Genomic DNA, 20,664 nt, shown 5'->3' with positions numbered 1-20,664 from the left:
GTGTGGAGATGGGGGGGGGCAATGCAAATAGTCTGGGTAGACATTTGACTAGATGTTCAGGAGTCTTATGGCTTGGGGGTAGGAGGCACTCTTTCTTCAGGTCTAAAAAAACAATATCCCAATTCCTCATGGAATTGGCGACACTGCGCTGTGTCTTTTGGATGGGACGTTAAACGAGTGTTCTGACTCTCTGAGGTCATTAAAGATCCCATGGCACTTATTGTAAGAGTAGGGGTGTTAACCCTGGTGTCCTGGCTAAATTCCCAAGCTGTCCCTCATACCATCACGGTCACCTAATCATCCCCAGCTTACAATTGGCTTATTCATCCCCCTCCTCTCCCCTGTAACTATTGTCACAAGCCGGCTCATAGCCCGTGACAACAATGAGGGGACACGAACAACAGGTATAGGCCAATTTAAAAAGGTTCTTTATTCTACAACAAACTATTAAACTTAAACTAAGAGACAGGAATGAGGTGTGGATGTATCATAATGTAAGGTGTATGTAAAGTGCATGGATGCATGAATCTGTGTGTGTGAACATGACTGAGTGAAAACTATGCAAAACTACAAAGGAACAAACAAATCATGAGCATACCTGGAGGAGCAGAGAGAGAGAGAGAGAGAGGTGATTAGTGAAACAGTTTATAAATACCCTGAGCCCAGGTGACTCCAATCACTAACGACCCTCCTCTACCTGCAGGAGGAACCGCCCCCTGCACTGCAGAGGAGGAGCCGTGACACTATTCCCCAGGTCGTTGCTGTATATGAGAACGAGAATGTTCTCAGTCAACTTACCTGGTAAAATAAATAAAAAATAAACAGAGGTCCAGTGATGTACTGGGCCATTCGCACTAACCTCTGTAGTGCCTTGCGGTCAGAGGCCGAGCAGTTGCCATACCAGTCAGGATGCTCTCAATGGTGCAGCTGTAGAACCTTTTGAGGATCTGAGGACCCATGCCAAATCCTTTCAGTCTCCTGAGGGGGAATAGGTTCTGGCCTGCCCGCTTCACGACTGTCATTGTGTGCTTGGACCATGTTAGTTTGTTGGTGATGTGGACACCAAGGAACTTGAAGCTCTCAACCTGCTCCACTGCAGCCCCGTCGATGAGAATGGAGGCGTGCTTGGTCCTCTTTATCCTGTAGTCCACAATCATCTCATTTGTCTTGATCACGTTGAGGGAGAGGTTGTTGTCCTGGCATCACACGGCCACGTCTCCGACCTCCTCCCTATAGGCTGTCTCGTTGTTGTCGGTGATCAGGCCTACCACTGTGGTGTCATCTGCAAATTTAATGATAGCATTGGAGTTGTGCCTGGCCGTGCAGTCATGAGTGAACAGGGAGTACAGGATGGGGCTGAGCACGCACCCTTGAGGGGCCCCTGTGTTGAGGATCACTGTGGAGGATGTGTTGTTACCTACCCTTACCACCTGATCCAGTTGCAGAGGGAGGTGTTTAGTCCCAGGGTCCTTAGCTTATTGATGAGCTTTGAGGGCTCTATGATGTTCAACGCTGAGCTGTAGTCAATGAATAGCATTCTCACATAGGTGTTCCTTTTGTCCAGGTGGGAAAGGGCCATGTGGAGTGCAATAGAGATTGCATCATCTGTGGATCTGTTGGGGCGGTATGCAAATTAGGTGAGTCTAGGGTTTCTGGGATGATGGTGTTGATGTGAGCCATGACCAGCCTTTCAAAGCACTTCATGGCTACAGACGTGAGTGCTACGGTCGGTAGTCATTTAGGCCGGTTACCTTAGTGTTATTGGGCACAGGCACTATGGTGGTCTGCTTAAAACATGTTGGCATTACAGACTCTACAGACAGGTAGAGGTTGAAAATGTCAGTGAAGACACTTGTCAGTTGGTCAGCGCATGCTCGCAGTACACGTACTGGTAATCTGTCTAGCCCTGCGGCCTTGTGAATGTTGACCGGTCTAAAGGTCTTAGTCACATCGGCTGCAGAGAGCGTGATCACAAAGTCTTCGGGTACAGCTGGTGCTCTCATGCATGTTTCAGTGTTATTTGCCTAGAAGCGAGCACATATGTAGGTTAGCTCGTCAGGTAGGCTTGAGCGTGTGTGTGTATGTCTGTGTGTGTCGCGTCTGAATAGACCACTCAAACACCAAAGGAATAGACACAGTTCACCATTACCTTGAAATATACTTGAATACTCATATACATATTTTACCCCCTACAGTCGTTGTCCGTGCCCTCTCAAAAAAATACATTAGCATAATAAAAACATCTCCATCAAAATCTGACTGTTTAAGATGGAAATATATATATTTTTTGCATGGGCTGCGTCTCGTTCCCCCGCATCCATCAATCGCAGTCTTCCGCATCTGCAGTGGAAGGTGGCCGAGCTACAGTGGTGTTCGTCAGACTATGAGACATCCCGAAAATCGGTCTTCTCACGAAAGCTCTGTAGCGTCTGAACGGTATGACCACTCTGGAAAGATGAGACTCTCCCAAACATGATGGTGTCCTCCGTTTTGCTCTATGACCCCAACAAGCGTCACGGGACTCTTCTGAAGTCAGTACCGCCGATCTACCAACCTTCTGTCTGTAGCATTTGAACAGTTTGGGCTACACAATAGTATGACCCCTCAATGGAAAGGTGAAACTCTCACTAACACGTACATGTTTTGCTCTAGAAAGCCTTGTCTGAAGATATCCCGGTACCAGTAAAAAAAATGAATGGAAGTATATATGGAAGTAGTTTAGTGCCATAAATAAAAAATCCCCTGATCTTTCTTTTATCTCTCAGAAATAGGACAGGCACTAAAACAAACGTATTCTTTGATTATTTGTTTTTCCGTGAATGCATCTGTTATTCAATGTGTTTCTATCGGCTATTTGTATTTGTATCTATTATGGATCCCCATTACCTGCTGCCAAATTTCACAACACACTGTGTGCCCTCAGGCCCCTACTCCACCACTACCACATTTCTACAGTACTAAATCCATGTGTATGTATAGTGTGTGTGTGTGTGTGTGTGTGTGTGTGTGTGTGTGTGTGTGTGTGTGTGTGTGTGTGTGTGTGTGTGTGTGTGTGTGTGTGTGCATGTGTCTGTGCCAATGTTTGTGTTGCTTCACAATCCCCGATGTTCCAGAAGGTGTTTTTTATCTGTTTTTTAAATCTAATTTTACTGCTTGCGTCAGTTACTTGATGTGGAATAGAGTTCCATATAGTCATGGCTCTATGTAGTACTGTGTGCCTCCCATAGTCTGTTCAGGACTTGGGGACTGTGAAGAGACCTCTTGTGGCGTGTCTTGTGGGGTATGCATGGGTGTCTGAGCTGTGTGCCAGTAGTTTAGACAGACACCTCAGTGCATTCAACATGTCAGTACCTCTCATAAATAAAAGTAGTGATGAAGTCAATCTCTCATCCACTTTCAGCCAGGAGAGTTTGACATGCATATTATTAATATTAGCTCTCTGTGTACATCCAAGAGCCAGCCGTGCTGCCCTGTTCTGAGCCAATTGCAATATTCCTAAGTCCTTTTTTGTGGCACCTGTCCACACGACTGAACAGTAGTCAAGGTGCAACAAAACTAGGACCTGCCTTGTTGTTAAGAAGGCAGAGCTTTATTACAGACAGACTTCTCCCCATCTTAGCTACTACTGCATCAATATGTTTTGACCATGACAATTTACAATCTAGGGTTACTCCGAGCAGTTTAGTAATCTCAATTTGCTCAATTTCCACATGATTTATTACAAGATTTAGTTGAGGTTTAGGGTTTAGTAAGTTTTAGAAATATTTAGGGCTAACGTATTCTTTGCCAACCACTCTGAAACTAACTGCAGCTCTTTGTTGTGTTGCAGTCATTTCAGTCGCTGTGGTAGCTTACGTGTATAGTGTTGAGTCATCCGCATACATAGACACTCTGGCTTTACTCTAAGTCAGTGGCAGGTCATTAGTAAAAACTGAACCTTAACAGCTACCCTTGGGTGATTCCTGATTCTAACTAGATTATATTTGAGAGGCTTCCATTAAAGAACACCCTCTGTGTTCTGTTAGACAGGTAACTCTTTATCCACATTATAGCAGAGGGTGTAAAGCCATAACACATATGTTTTTCCAGCAGCAGACTATGATCGATAATGTCAAAAGCTACACTGAAGTCTAACAAGATAGCCCCCACAATCATTTTATGATCAATTTGTCTCAGCCAATCATCAGTCATTTGTGTAAGTGCTGTGCTTGTTGAGTGTCCTTCCCTATAAGCATGGTGAAATTCTGTTGTCAATTTGTTTGCTGTGAAATAGCATTGTATCTGGTCAAACACTAGTTTTTCCAGAAGTTGACTAAGGGTTGGTAACAGGCTGATTGGTCGGCCATTTGAGCCAGTGAAGGGGGCTTTACTATTCTTGGGTAGCGGAATGACTTTAGCTTCCCTCCAGGTCTGAGGGCCCACACTTTCTAGTAGGCTCAAATTGAAGATGTGGCAAATAGGAGTGGCAATATTGTCTGCTATTATCCTCGGTAGTTTTCCATCCAGATTGTCAGACCCCGGTGGCTTGTCATTGTTGATAGACAACAATATTTTTTTCACCTTTTCCACACTGACTTTACGGAATTCAAAAGTACAATTCTTGTCTTTCATAATTTGGTCAGATATACTTGGATGTGTAGTGTCAGCGTTTGTTGCTGGCATGTCATCCCTACGTTTGCTTATCTTGCCAATGAAAAAGTCATTAAAGTAATTTGCAATATTAGTGGGCTTCGTGATGAATGAGCCATCTGATTCAATGAATGAAGGAGCCGAGTTGGCTTTTTTTCCCCATAATTTCATTTAAGGTGCCCCAAAGCTTTTTACTATCATTCTTTATGTAGTTTATCTTTGTTTCATAGTGTAGTTTATTTTTATTTTTATTTAGTTTAGTCACATGATCTTCATTTGCAATACGTTTGCCAATCAGTTGGGCTGCCAGACTTAATTGCCATACCATCAACCATACAATTTTTAAATTCCTCATCAATCCAAGGGGATTTAACCGTTTTTACAGTCATTTTCTTAATGGCCGCGCGCCTATTATAACTGGAATAAGTAGTTCCATAAATGTGTCAAGTGCATCGTCAGGTTGCTCCTCATTACACACCGCAGACCAGCAAATATATTCTTTACATCATTAACATATGAATCACTACAAAACGTCTTGTATGACCTCTTGTATGACCTCTTGTATGACCTCTTGTATGACCTCTTGTATGACCTCTAGCCACCGTGATTCTACAGCTGCATTGCTTGCTGTTTGGGGTTTTAGTCTGGGTTTCTGTACAGCACTTTGTGACATCAGCTGATGTAAGAAGGGCTTTTAGAAATACATTTGACTGATTGATTGATTGACCACTTATACACATTATTAGGCCCAGCGTTTGGAACTTTTTTTTTCCTAGATATGGCTATTAAATTGTATATCACTACATCCTATGGATTTGGATGCTGCTTTAAAGCAAATATCTGCAGCGTTAGTAAAGATGTGATCAATACATGTTGATGATTTCATTCCTGTGCTGTTTGCAACTACCCTGGTAGGTTGACTGACAAACGGATCTAGGTTACAGGCACTGGTTACAGTTTGACGTTTTTTCCTGAGTGGGCAGCTTGATGATAGCCCGTCAATATTTAAATCACTCCGAAAATATACTTCTGTGGTGATATCACATACATTATCAAGCATTTCACACATATTATCCAGACACTGATTGTTAGCACTTGGTGGTCTATAGCAGCTTCCCACACTAATGGGCTTTAGGTGAGGCAGATGAACCTGTAGCCATATTACGTCAACAGTATTTAACATGAGATCGTCTCTAAGCTTTACAGGAATGTGGTTCTGAATATAGACCGCAACACCGCCTCCGTTGGCATTTCTGTCTTTTCAGTAGATGTTATAACCAATTATTGCTACCACTGTATCCTCAAAGGTATTATCTAAGTGAGTTTCAGAGATATATGAATGACATCTGTTACAAGCAAGTTATTGACTTTATGGTCCGTGTTTCTTAGGCTATATATGATCATATGGGCTATTTTTAGAAGTTTTCTGGGTTATTCAATGTTTGACCAAATATTTTGTTTGTATATTTGTTTGATACCTGAAGGGGTCCTACAATTCCAAATGAAGTAGCTAAATGATACTTGGTTTGACCATCTTAAAACAATTCCACATGTTATCCCCAGCTTAGACTCTTAAAGATTTGAATCGTGAACATAACTATTCACATAATTGCAACATATGTGAAGTGAAGTTTGATTAGGTTTATATTGAATTGTAGGCCCAGTTATTTTTTTTACTTACGTTTGGGTTTGGAGAGTGTTTATTATTCAAACTATAATTCTCCATCGTAATGAGCATATTTAACCGTTACAGCTCTGTGGCTAATTATCCCAGCAAACAGAGAAAAACTAGATGAGTGGTCAAAAGTTCATAAAATCCATTTCTATGGAAACCAGATGTATTATATATGTGAAGAGCTGTAGCCACATGCGTAAAGCCCAGAGTTGTTTTCCCTGAGGCTCTATAAGACATATGGATTTAACAGTTTGTTTTTAGGACATAAAACATATGGTAATCTCTCACTTGGGGTGAATTGGTTTACTTCTTGAAGGTCTTTCTGTCTGAATCCAGCTCTTATTTTACCCAAAGCAATTATAGTGAATTTAGACCAGTTATTTCTGCACATCTCTCTCTCCGGTGGAGGACTGGGTTTCAGTATTGGCTGTTTCCTCTTATTGTTCTCTCGTTCTGCTGTGCCTGTGTGGAGAGCTACGTGTATGGTGCAGACAGCTGGTTAGAGACAGAGACACAGCGCACCCTGCTGGTGGTAAGGGGAACTCTACTCACTGTGGCCTGGATCTGTCAGAGGAGAAAATCAATACAGCATCCATCCTCCTTGGTGTGTGTGTGTGTGTGTGTGTGTGTGTGTGTGGGTGTGTGTGTGTGTGTGTGTGTGTGTGTGTGTGTGTGTGTGTGTGTGTGTGTGTGTGTGTGTGTGTGTGTGTGTGTGTGTGTGTGTGTGTGTGTGTGTGTGTGTGTGTGTGTGTGTGTGTGTGTGTGTGTGTGTGTGTGTGTGTGCGTGTGTGCGCGTGTGTGTGCGCGTGTGTGTGCGCGTGCGTGTGCGCGTGCGTGCGTGCTCAGGTTCGCGCTAGCTTTTGCCTGTGAAAAAGAGAGAGAATGAAAGTGGAGTGAGTGAGGTGAGAGAGGGAGGTGGATGGATAGCTAGGTACCTTCAAGTGTATTGAATAGTTGCTGCTTTCCCACTCACAAGTAACACCAGTCTCAGTCACATGTCTCGGAGTCATTCATCTGTGTCTGCTACTGAGATTCAGTATGATGGTCCTGTGTGCGCTTTAGTGAGTTGTAACGGTCTCCGTCTCTCCTTCTCTCTCTACCCCACGCAGGTGTGTGTGAGTGTGCCGATTTCACCACAGGACCAACCTGCGAGCGCTGCCTGGATGGTTACTATGGCAACGCGTTGATTGGCACGACCAACGACTGTCAAACTTGCCCCTGCCCGAACCGCACCAGCTGTGCTCAAATTATGGAGATTGGGGACGTGGTCTGTACCAACTGCCCTTCGGGACAGAGGGGTGAGATGAATTACTGTTACTGTTCGATTACTGTTAGATGTCTGGTAATGGGAACAAACCATGCCATTCCCCCAACCTGGGTTGAGTCCCAAATGTCACCTTAATCCCTATATCAAGGGGGGGGGCAAAGTACCGACCCGACCAATCTGGCCCGCGAGACATAATTTTTAAAAATAATAATAATTTGTGGTATCCAATTGGTAGTTACAGTCTTGTCCCATCGCTGCAACTACGAACTCGGGACAGGCGAAGGTCGAGCGCGATGGGACAAGGAAATCTCGGCTTGCCAAACCCCCTCCTAACCCGGACGACGCTGGGCCAATTGTGCGCCTCCTCATGGGTCTCCCAGTCACGGGCCAGCTGTGACACAGCCAGGGATCGAACCCAGGTCTATAGTGATGCCTCAAGCACTGGCGCAGCGGTCTAAGGCACTGCATCACACTCGGGAGGCCCCCGCAAATTGATTTTATTAACAAACAATTGGTCCGACCAAAAAATGCGGCCCTCCGTTGATTTCAAAATCCCGATGTGGGTCCCTCGAGGAAAAAAGTTTGCCCACCCCTGCCCTATATAGTAGGGAATAGGGTGCCATTTGGGACACAACCTTGAAGTTTATTGTTTGCTCAGTGGAGCGGATTTCCACAAATTGGATTTATAAAAACCTTGCTGGTGATAGCTAACTGTCCTCGCTGTCTTGATTAAATTATTCTTGATCCTAGCATGTGTAGAGCACAGTGTGTGAATGAAAACATATTCCCTTGTCAGGTCGGGATCGTTTATTCATTACAAGAATTTCATATAACTGAATTTGAAGTTTGCCTGAAAAATATTGATTTAGGTTGAAATTAAAATGGCCACCGAAACCCCACACAAACACAAACATTGTCTCTCCTCAGGAACCAGGTGTGAGTTGTGTGAGGACGGTTTCCACGGCGACCCCCTGGGCCGTTCTGGGCTGGTTCGGCAGTGCGAGCGGTGTGACTGTAACGGTAACGTGGACCCCAACGCACTGGGCGTGTGTGATCACATGACGGGCCGCTGCTTCAAGTGTCTGGGACACACCGAGGGAGACCACTGTCAACGTTGTCGACGCGGTTACTATGGAGATGCCATGGACCGGACGATGGCCGGGAAGTGCAAACGTGAGTGTGTGAACTTGGGAAGGGCGTATGTTGGGTTACTGTGACAGGTTTTTTAATTAAGGAGAAATACAAAATTAAAAATGTAGAATGTATTGACAATGAATGTATTTCAATGTGTTATATCATTTGTTCGTGTGCATCAATGTGTGTTTGTGTGTCTGTGTACATGTGCCTTTTATGTGTGGATTTATAGTGAGCTTTTCTTGAGGGTTGAACAAGTTCTTTCCTCATACTGTACTATTGACTTGACTTCAGCAATTCTCACATTCTAAAGATTCTTGATAGCAGATGAATGGAATTCTCAGTAAAATAATTCTTTGTAAAAGTTAGAGCTTGAGAGTTGCGGTTAAAAGTGCCATGAGGAACTCCACAGTTGTTGTAACGTGAGAGAACATTTTCTCATTTTCTCTCTCTCTCTCTGAGTGAATAGAAGTCATAGACCTATAAGGAAATAGTGTCAGTTGAACGTGGTTCAGAGAAAGAAGCGGAGAGCAGTCTGCCCTGACGAACTGACATTCCAACTGCAGTACTTTGTCTCCATTATAATGGATGAATAGAAAGAGAAAAAGTTTCAACTTTAAATACACTTTTTTCTCCTGATATACATGAAGAGCCTTGGAGGATTTGAATACTGCAGATGTATGAGTGCGAAAACGATATAAAGAGAAGCTAAACAGTGCCAGAAACGACAGAGAGAAATAGAGACACGGAGACAGAGAGAGATAGAGGCAGTGATAGGAATAGAGACACAAAGAGCGAGAAAGATAGAGAGAGATGTACATAATGTCTTTGTCCCCCAGAAGTACCTGAGCTGTTCCATCTATAACCCCAGGGCTGAGCAGAGTTTGCATCATAAATGGCACCCTATTCGCTACATAGTCCACAAAAGTAGTGCACTATATAGGGAATAAGGTGCCATTGGAATGCGCACAAATATGACAAAGTGGTGAGGGAGAGGCCCATGAGTCTCCCTCAGTCTCACTCTGCTGTCTCCCTCACTGAGTTACACACACAAACAGGGAAACACTGAGTTACACACACACACACACACACACACACACACACACACACACACACACACACACACACACACACACACACACACACACACACACACACACACACACACACACACAGGCTCAGGGAAATATGGCTGCCCCACAGACACCTCACAGATAGACGGCCTGCTCTTCCTCTGCACTGTTCCAGCTCACATAGAGCCATCCACACAGGCCAGACAAGACACACTCTACAAAGAGAAGGATTGTTGTACTTTATTCCTGTCTAGACTATGAACCTCAGAGGATTCTCTCTCCAGATGAAACCCTGCAACTAGTGAGGTCTGGCTGCCCGACAACCTGCGCGCTCAACCCCATCCCCTTCTCCCATTCATCACTTCCATCAACTCATCCCTGACCACTGGCTGCGTCCCCTGCCTGTATCGCTCCCCTGAATCGCTGAATCGCTCTCCTCGACTCCTCTGTCATCAAAAACTACAGACCAGTATCCCTTATTTTCTTTCCAAAACACTTGAGGGTGCTGTCTCTGACCAACTCTCTCGCTATCTCTCTCAGAATGACCTTCTTGACCCTAACCCGTCAGGCTTCAAGACAGGGCACTCAACCGAGACTGCTCTTTTGTGTGTCACAGAGGCTCACCGCACTGTCAAAGCTAACATTCTCTCCTCTGTTCTCATCCTAGATCTATCTGCTGCCTTCAACACTGTGAACTGTCAGATCCTCCTCTCCACCCTTTCAGGGCTGGGCGTCTCAGGCTCTGCACACTTTTGGATTGCATCCTACCTGGTAGGCCACTCCTACCAGGTGACGTGGAGAGGATTTGTCTCTACATCACATACTCTCACTGCTGGTGTCCCCCAGGGCTTGGTTCTAGTCCCTCTCCTCTTCTATCTATACACCAAGTCACTCGGCTCCGTCATATACTCATATGTTCTCTCTTATCATTGCTATGCACATGACACTCAACTACTTTTCTCCTTCCCCCTTCTGACACCCAGGTGGTGACACGCATCTCTGCGTGCCTGGCAGATATCTTAGCTTGGATGTCGGCCCACAACCTCAAGCTCAACCTCGACAAGACGGAGCTGCTATTCCTTCCGGGGAAGGCCTGTCCGCTCCAAGACCTCTCCATCACTGTTGACAACTTAACGGTGTCCCTTTCCCAGTGTACAAAGAAACTTGGCATGACCCTGGACAAAACCCTGTCGTTCGCTGCAACAAAAAAAAGTGACTCGCTCCTGCAGGTTCATGCTCTATAAACATCTGTAGAGTACAACCCTAACTTACACAAGGAGTGGCTCAGGTCCTTATCCAGTCACTGTCACTCGCTGTTGGCTGGGCTCCCCTGCAACTTATCCAGAACGTTGCAGCTCGCCTGGTGTTAAACCTTCCCAAGTTCTCCCATGGCACCCCGCTCCTCTGCACACTCCACTGGCTTCCAGTCAAAGCTCTTATCCACTAAAAGACCATGGTACTTGCATACGGAGCAGCAAGTTGAACTGCCCCTCCATACCTTCAAGCTATGCTCAAACCGTACACCCCAACCCGAGAACTCAGTTCTGCCACCTCTGACAAAAATGAAAAATGTAAATGTAGAATAGAGTGAATGGATAGATTAGAAGATAAAGTGAATGGGTTGAAGATCGAGTGATTGGATAGAGGGTGGGAAATAATCGATCACAGCAGTGTCTGCGACATTGATATAGTGATAAGCTTCAGTGTTTTGTCAGGCTTGTCACAGACATTTTTTTATACTGTGTTTAATTAGTGTACTTTTTCTGTGATGTATATGATTCATGTCACTTTTTGGAGACTGTGTTTGAATTGTGTTCTGTTTTGATCATGTACTGTATGTGTGTGTTTAGGCCACTGTACTTTTTGATACTGTATTTGATGTGAGGTTGCGTGGTTGATGTGTGGTTGACATGCGGTTGTGTCTTCCCCCAGCCTGCGACTGCAGTCCTGCAGGGACTTCTGGGTTGTTGGAGGACTGTGACCCCCAGACCGGAAGTTGTCAGTGCCTTAGTCATGTGACCGGGGGAGACTGTGGCCAGTGTTCAGTCGGCTTCTTCAACCTGCAGCCTGGAGTAGGCTGTGAGAGGTACAGGGAATTCTCCAGGGATTCCGCACTAATCTATATGGTTTAGAATAGTCCTTTAATTTATATGTTTCTATACTTCACACTGTAGTTGTGTTTTGTCTCGTTAATAATTATTACTGTATGTGAATCCCTTTCTACATCGACTGTTTCTAAGGTGCAACTGTAATCCCATTGGCTCGTCTTCCGCGGGGTGCCACCCAATCACAGGGCAGTGTGTGTGTCGGCCGGGACTGGAGGGGCGGCTGTGCAGCACCTGTCGTATGGGCTTCTTTGGTTTCTCCTCACGAGGCTGCAGAGGTAGCTACAGTAGCCTATACTGTGATTGGGTCTAGAAGTCCTTGTGTGTCAAATGCTAAGACAGCCCAAAATATATGCTAAATCAAGTCATTCTGATAACAATAAGTTTAAAAAAAAGCAAAACGCAAGCATGCAATCTCTAATACTTCCATTGTTTCACCCCTCTCTGACATTCATGTCCCCTGCCCCCTGTCCATCCCTGCCTCCCTCTGTCCCGCTATACCCTGTCCACTCCCCCTCCCCTGTCCCTCTCAGCCTGTAACTGCGACCCTATGGGCTCCAGCTCCATGCAGTGCCACACAAACGGCACATGTCCCTGCCGCCAGGGCTTCGTGGGGTACAAGTGTGACCAGTGTGAGCTCAACTACTTCCACAACAGAGCCACGCACCAGTGTGAAGAGTGCCCCATCTGCTATGGGCTAGTCAAGGAGCAGGTAAGAGTGTGTGTGTGTGTGTGTGTGTGTGTGTGTGTGTGTGTGTGTGTGTGTGTGTGTGTGTGTGTGTGTGTGTGTGTGTGTGTGTGTGTGTGTGTGTGTGTGTGTGTGTGTGTGTGTGTGTGTGTGTGTGTGTGTGTGTGTGTGTGTGTGTGTGTGTGTGTGTTCGTAAGGCGTCTCACTGTCAGTCTCTCCATCTTCTTCTCTGTCCCCGTTTGACACCTTTTTGCCTGCATCTCTATCCGTCTGCTTCTCAGCCTGTCTGTGGGGGTAAATCTTCATAGGTAATAGGTGCTGTTATTAACCCATTACCACTGCATAATTAAATTTGCTCCAAAGCAAAAGTCAGCTATTCAAACTCCTACCCAAGATTGTCTTTGTAGTCTAACAATCGTGGCCATCGGGCCTCCTTATTTAAAAGGTACGTTAACAGTCAGACTAAAGTCAATGTGAAATAGACCATGTGCTTCCCAAATTGCGTCCCTAATCCCTATATAGTGCACTACATTTGGCCAGAAAAGTAGTGCACTGCACTATATAGGAAGCCTTGTGTTCTAAACGCTATACAGTGGCTTTTCTCTGCAGGCAAAGCCAATAGCAGAGTTTGGTACTTTCTGTACATATGCTTGTTCTTGTTAAAGTGCTTTGTGTTTTTTCTCTAGCAAACCATTCGTGTACCTGGGAAAGACTGCTGTGATTTCCACAGTGTTAGCAATTCAAAGGACACCGGGGTCCGGTCTGCTCAGAGCCCATAAAATGACTCCTCTACCTACCAGTCTTTTTCTCTCATCTCGTTCTCTCTACCATGCAGTCTCTTTCTCTCACATCTCTTCATCTCTCGCTCTCATATCTCACCTCTTGGCTCTTTACTACACACCTTCCCCCCTTCTAAAGACAGGAGAGAGAAAAAGGGGGGGGGGGGGGGTGGACAGAATGGAACCATAGAGGGAGTGCTACAGTATAGAAAAAGGGGGAGAAATCCTTTCCTCTCTTGCGCTGTATACAGTATGTTCCTTTTGTTCATGTACGTTTAAAAAGCAACAACTGCAAGGTACCATACTGTGTTGTGTGTGGAGTTATTGTTGCTCTTGCCGTAATATAATAACAGATGTTACCTCCGGTTGGGCTGAAGTGTCCAAATTGCAGGTTTTCAAAGTGGATGTGGGTGAGTGTCCACCAAGGAGAGTGAAAGAGAAGTGGTTTTATAAATGCCCTCTCCACCTACAGATGTACTATCTTCATTTGACCAGTTTCTCACAGCAGACAAATCATCCTGCAGCAACAGGACATGTTTATAGGGGTTGTTGCATTTTTCGTAAGGGCAAATCCACTCAAATTCTTATGTGAGAACTACAATCTTTTGAAGCCGTTTTAAACCTCGAATTCACTACAAATGGCATTTTCTGCTGCGCAGGACAATTCTCTGCGACAACAGAGTGATCAAATTAAGATAGGACATCTGTACCTCCTCACCTGCTAGTGTTTAGCAGCGACACACACACACACACAGGTTGAGCCTGCTAATTGCCTATTCCAAAAACGTTTGGCTCCCCAGCCAGTAATATGCCTTAATCATAGAGGCCTGGAAGCTCATGCAAAAGCAAGGTCCACTTAAGAATTGACAACCAATGTATGAAACTGTGCTTGGGTTGAGCTTGCCCTGTTCCCACTGCACAGAGAGTATTGCTTTTAAAATGTACAATCGTTTTCACGTTAAAATAGACAATCTACTCTTAAGGTAGATGTTTATCTCTGTGTTTTGAATGAGACTAAATACACTGTAAATATGGCTGGGTGTGATTTGTTATTGGCCACTGTGGGATCATGTTATCATCTGCTTTCATTGACAATCAGTGCCATTTTTATTTCAATATCAAATCACTTCTGGGTAACAATTAACCTGTTAGGGGGGCAGCCCGTCACCGGTACACTTATGACAACATCCAGCTCAATTGCACGGCGCGAAATTCAAAATCTATTTTTTTTTTATATTTAACTTTCACACATTAACAAGTCCAATACAGCATTTGAAAGATAAACATCTTGTCAATCCAGCCAACATGTCAGATTATTTAAATGTTTTACAGAGAAAACACCACATATATTTATGTTAGCTCACCACCAAATAAAAATGAGGACAGACAAGTAGGAGCAGCCCAAGTAGGATTCAAGTAGCATGCACAAGCCAGCCTAACTAACCTAGAACCAACCTAAACAACCTAGAAAAAACTACCTCAGATGACAGTCGTATAACATGTTACACAATAAATCTATGTTTTGTTCATAAAATGTGCATATTTTAGCTATAAATCAGTTTTACATTACTGCTCCCATCATAGCTACATCATAGCTACAGTCTGAAATCGCACGGGAGTAGCCAGAGAAAATACAGACACCAACGTCAACTACTAATTACACCTCATAAAACATTTCAGAAAAACATATGGTGGATAGCTAATGAAAGACAAAGATCGTGTGAATAGAGCCAATATTTCCGATTTTGGAAGTGTTTTACAGCGAAAACACAATATATCGTTATATTAGCTTACAACATTAGCTAGCATACGGCAGCATTGATTCTAGTCAAGCGCTAGCATAGCACAGTTCGACAGATATATGAAAAAGCATCCCAAATTGGGTCCTTATCTTTGTTGATATTCCATCAGAATGTTGTAACGGGGTCCATTGTCCAGTACAGTCTTTAGTTGGGTTCCAGAACGAACTATTTCCCTCTTGGGTTAGCAAGCACAATGGCCGTGCGGCGCTAATCTCTCTTTCTTCAAAAAATTCTTCCGTCGCATCACGTCTAAAGTCCAGAATAAATTGCAATAATATAATTAAAGTATATTGAAAAAACATACTTTAGGATGATTTTGTGACATGTATCAAATAATATCGTAGCCAGAGGTCATATTCACCTTTAACGAGTGTATTCCAGGAGCCGAGTCCAGGTTCTACCTCGCGCCCAGAAAAGAAATTCAACTGCGCAGGTCTCACTAGAAGATGTTGTGTTCAGTCCCTGGAAGAGATATTCGACTGCTTTTTGCTCTCACTTCCGCATTACACCCAGATGAAGGCGTGTGACGTGTTTCTACGGTCCTAAGTGACATGACCTTTTATAGACAAGGTCTTAAAGAGAGACATCGCATTTTGGAAATCTCAATTCTGGATAGGAAATGGGCTGTAAAAATAGTTCTGTTCAACTTAGAGAAATAATTCAAACGTTTTTAGAAACTATAGACTGTTTTATATCCAATAGTAGTAAATATATGCATATTGTAAGATCGAAAATTTCTTAAGAGGCCGTTTGAAAATGTGCGCATATTTTCCAGTTTTTTCAATATTCACCCTGCAGCCAGAAGAGTTGTGTTTTCAATTTTAAATGGCAAAATAGAAAAACAAATGTCTTCTTAGCGAAGAGCAATTTCTCAAGCAGGAACTTTGCTCGGACTGTCTGGGTGTGGTCTTTGTGGGGAGGGGACAACTGAAAACTAGCTGTTATTGGCAGAGAGGTTTGGAACTCTTACTTGTTGGTCTATTAGTAATTTACTGCCTGGTGATGTCACCCTAACACAACAAACTGAAATTCCAGACGTTTTTTTTTCGAAAACAGCTCTAACACTTAAAGGGCAGTATCATAATTTTCAACATTTTACAGTAGTATTACAACATCCGTGTGGAAATATATATAAAACACAGGAAATCAAGTTTTTGACTGCACAGGGCCTTTAAAAGGGTGAAATGCGTACATCTATACAAAACTTTTCCAGGTCCTGGATCTGAGAGGAAACCATATCTTCGTTAGGAACCAGTTTGGGGTCAAAAAGTTGTTCTTTTTTCATTACACACTTTGGGAGCAGCCTACCAGAATGCAGATTTGTATTTTTTCATCGTTGACAATTTCCCCCACCCAACCTCCATTGTATGGTGTTCCGGTGTTTTCCCATACAGGCAGGGAAGCTGAAGGCACGGCTGCAGGATTTGGAGAAGCTCCTGGCACGCTTCGACTGCCGGAGTGGCTACGGACGTCAGCATCACGTGCGCGAGTATCACGTGCGCCAGCATCACGAGCGTGGCCATCAGGGGGAGGACAGCCTGCCCAATGCGCTGGAGGACTTCCTAGCTATCCAAGGTAAACAATCAGCACCCACCCACTCACTCATTCCACGCGATTAATCAGAAAACTCTGTGACAGTTTGTCATTTTCAACCAACCAGTCAGGAAATCGGAAATCCCACTCATTCGGCCATTATACATTTAGACATATAGCCCATCTCACACTGTAGATTACAACTCCATTACACCATCCCGCTCCATAGATCAAGTAGATCTAGAGCAGATGACACCAAACTGCACTGTCCACGCCTAGCTGACTGTTCAGCTAGACATTGTTCAAGATATAATCCAACATAATGGGATAGAACGAGACAGAATCAGCATGAATCAGCAGTCAACCAGCCTAACAATCATCTCTTCACAATTATGGAATTTCTCATTATTTTATGAGCAGAGAGGGAAGTACCATAAAAGGCTTACAGGTTCATTGATATGGACAGAATGGAGGCTGAATCCCAACAATACAGAACCAGGCAGGCAGGGCTGTGTATGAGCAACTTAATCCCTATTTGTATAACAGATGCAGCAAGCACATCTTTAATCCCTGTACCTCATTATGATTAGAGCTATAATCAGGATTATGGCTGTCCATCCGCTGCCCACCCTACTTTAGTACACCACTAGTCTTCGTTGGTGGGACATTCTGCTCTGTGTGGTCCAATAACGCTAGGCTAGGAGGGGGGCTCTATGCTGACACACCGAGACAGAACAGTATGCACGCAGACAAACACACTGCACGCAGACACAGTTTATCATCTCACAGAGCGAACAATGCGGTAATGACCCTCCTCGCACAAATAGACCCATAATGCCACATTAGCTAGGCACACAGCAGTTAACATTATGAGACAAACAATCAAACTAGAACAACAACCAAAGGCAACTGGACTCACTGTGCGGTGAGATCAGTCTGAGAATGTACAATTGACCATATGCAGGCCGTGATAAAATGCAACGGTTCCACTACAAATCATACTACAAAGGGGTTGGCAGGCCTTGTGTCCCAAATCACAATAATATTGAAATGGAATCCAAAGGACCCGTTTAATGATCCATGCTGTGTATTTTGAAGTTTGCTCACATCTGTTTCTTTGATTCCCCGCAGAGGCAAAAGAAGCCTTTGTCAAACAGTTTGCTCTCCTGGAGATGTCGACACACACTCTCTCAGCCCAGCTGCACACTGTTACCACAGCAATGAACTGTAGCGCCAGCATGGAGGAAGAGCAGGAGGAAGGGTGGAGAACATTGTGCAGGACCCTTGCTGACTCTGAGTCAGTGGTTATAAGTGCACGGACCCAGCTGATGCAGGCAACTCTGGACCTGGACAACATGGTCAGTGGGACATTTACTCTCACACTGTCTCTGATGAGTTACTAGTGGCTATTCAGTAGAGGTTCAAATGTCTTGATCAATATGGATCCCTAAAGCACAGTATTTCTCAATCTGAAGCTCCATAGCTCTAAAATCGAGTGAGTGAGCACACAGTTTCTCTGACTAACGCTCGGCTGAAATGAAGGATTTGTTCTGCCACAGCTCAAGCTTTTCCCCGTGTCTTCACGCAATAGCGTCAGCTTGGAATCTATTAATGAAATATGGCTGCCGTGTTATGTGGTTCTGGGGAAATGAGAGAGCTTGTTTTGGCAGTGCTTCGGGTGTTTGTGTGTGTGCGTGCTAGCGTGTGTGTGTGTTCGCTCGTGCGTGCAACTTACCTCCCCAGTCGTTTGGGCAAGCCTGGAGCCAGAGCTATTCCACATTAACAAGCACGACGACTCCAAAACAGGAAGAGTAGTGTGTGTGTCAAATATTGTGATTCAATTATTAGAATTTTCTCAAAAGATGTGTCACGAGGTAAAATAGTCAACATTTATCTGCTGGTGCCACAACAGAAAAACTTTGCCGCTGGGTAAATAGAAACATTGCCGCCGTATACATTAGTGAGTGAATGTGTGTAATTGCAGCCTTCAGTATGTCTTCTCGAAATGCCTATTGAACAGTGAGTTCTGAGTCTACTTTGAGTTGGACATTGGTCATCTAAGGTCAGCAGATAACTGTGCATGGTCACAATTCAGGTTTAAAATACCCACTGATGTCAGCCTATACAGATCATACTGTATAAACATTGTCCTCGGTTTTCTTTGTCTATGAGACTGCACAGTTTCAGTTTTTCCCACTTTGCTCTGCTTTTCCAAAGGTCATTCCTTTCAAGGTGACACCTGAGCCCAACCGCTGGAACTCAGCAGTGAACGATTCAGAGATACTTATGAAAAGGTAAGTCACCGGAGGTCAATAGACTAAGTGGCCAATTATAACACACAAAGGTCATCTTCTTCTCATAGAGGCACTGCCTCTTCCATCTGTCAGTCACACAATGGCTGGCCTGCCACCGACACCCTCTGTCAATGACAACAGTACAAAGCCTCTGAATATGCTGAATGAATGCGCATTAGGTCTAGTGAGAGGAAGTAGAGAGATCGACTAAATACCTGGTATCCATTTGACCTGTGCTCAGCAGACCTGTTGGTTTTCTGTCAAATACTTTGAGCTGTTTCATCAAACTTGCCTGGAGTGCCATATGGGCGCTGTCAGTGTTTGCATATTTGGGTCTATTCCATTGGTTCCATTGTAGCACAAGATTAGCCAAGCTGAAGTATTTGATATAAAAAATACTATTTGAACTCAGGTGTGGTAGTCAGGCCCATATATATACAGTACCAGTCAAAGGTTTGGACACCTCCTCATTCAAGGGATTTTGGTGACAAGCCGAATTTCTTCAGCCTCCTGAGGTTGAAGAGGTGCTGCTGCGCCTTCTTCACAACGCTGTCTGTGTGGGTGGACCAATTCAGTTTGTCCGTGATGTGTACACCGAGGAACTTAAAAAACTTTCCACCTTCTCCACTACTGTCCCGTCGATGTGGATAGGGGGGTGCTCCCTCTGCTGTTTCCTGAAGTCCACAATCATCTCCTTTGTTTTGTTGACGTTGAGTGTGAGGTTATTTTCCTGACACCACACTCCGAGGGCCCTCACCTCCTCCCTGTAGGCCGTCTCGTCGTTGTTGGTAATCAAGCCTACCACTGTAGTGTTGTCCGCAAACTTGATGATTGAGTTGGAGGCGTGCATGGCCACGCAGTCGTGGGTGAACAGGGAGTACAGGAAAGGGCTCAGAACGCACCCTTGTGGGGCCCCGGTGTTGAGGATCAGCGGGGTGGAGATGTTGTTACCTACCCTCACCACCTGGGGGCGGCCATTCAGGAAGTCCAGGACCCAGTTGCACAAGGCGGGGTCGAGACCCAGGGTCTCGAGCTTGATGACGAGTTTGGAGGGTACTATGGTGTTTAATGCTGAGCTGTAGTCGATGAACAGCATTCTCACATAGGTATTCCTCTTGTCCAGATGGGTTAGGGCAGTGTGCAGTGTGGTTGCGATTACATTGTCTGTGGACCTATTGGGTCGGTAAGCAAATTGGAGTGGGTCTAGGGTGTCAGGTAGGGTGGAGGTGATATGGTCCTTGACTAGTCTCTCAAAGCACTTCATGATGACGGAAGTGAGTGCTACGGGGCGGTAGTCGTTTAGCTCAGTTACCTTAGCTTTCTTGGGAACAGGAACAATGGTGGCCCTCTTGAAGCATGTGGGAACAGCAGACTGGGATAAGGATTGATTGAATATGTCCTTAAATACACCAGCCAGCTGGTCTGCGCATGCTCTGAGGACGCGGCTGGGAATGCCGTCTGGGCCTGCAGCCTTGTGAGGGTTAACACGTTTAAATGTTTTACTCACCTCGGCTGCAGTGGAGGAGAGCCCGCAGGTTTTGGTAGCGGGCCGTGTCAGTGGCACTGTATTTTCCTCAAAGTGAGCAAAAAAGTTATTTAGCCTGTCTGGGAGCAAGACATCCTGGTCCGCGACGGGGCTGGTTTTCTATTTGTAATCCGTGATTGACTGTAGACCCTGCCACATA

At 44.7% G+C, this 20,664-nt stretch overlaps 1 protein-coding gene across 1 annotated transcript in view; it reads left to right on the top strand.

The window, feature by feature from the left end:
* The window catches only part of lamc3 (laminin, gamma 3), a gene marked incomplete at its 5' end in the record, with an annotated part of 143,842 nt that overhangs the window by 108,610 nt on the left and 14,568 nt on the right, over positions 1–20,664 (top strand). The window contains 8 exon segments of the mRNA XM_055935965.1: positions 7,414–7,602; positions 8,499–8,744; positions 11,711–11,864; positions 12,019–12,161; positions 12,417–12,595; positions 16,547–16,727; positions 17,817–18,043; positions 18,903–18,979. Coding sequence (XP_055791940.1) covers positions 7,414–7,602; positions 8,499–8,744; positions 11,711–11,864; positions 12,019–12,161; positions 12,417–12,595; positions 16,547–16,727; positions 17,817–18,043; positions 18,903–18,979 — 1,396 coding nt within the window.

This window comes from Salvelinus fontinalis, chromosome 10 (assembly GCF_029448725.1).
Source record: "Salvelinus fontinalis isolate EN_2023a chromosome 10, ASM2944872v1, whole genome shotgun sequence".
In the NCBI taxonomy this organism is placed as follows: domain Eukaryota; kingdom Metazoa; phylum Chordata; class Actinopteri; order Salmoniformes; family Salmonidae; genus Salvelinus; species Salvelinus fontinalis.
Note: the sequence above shows the minus strand (reverse complement) of the source record. Positions and strands in the feature narration are given on the sequence as shown.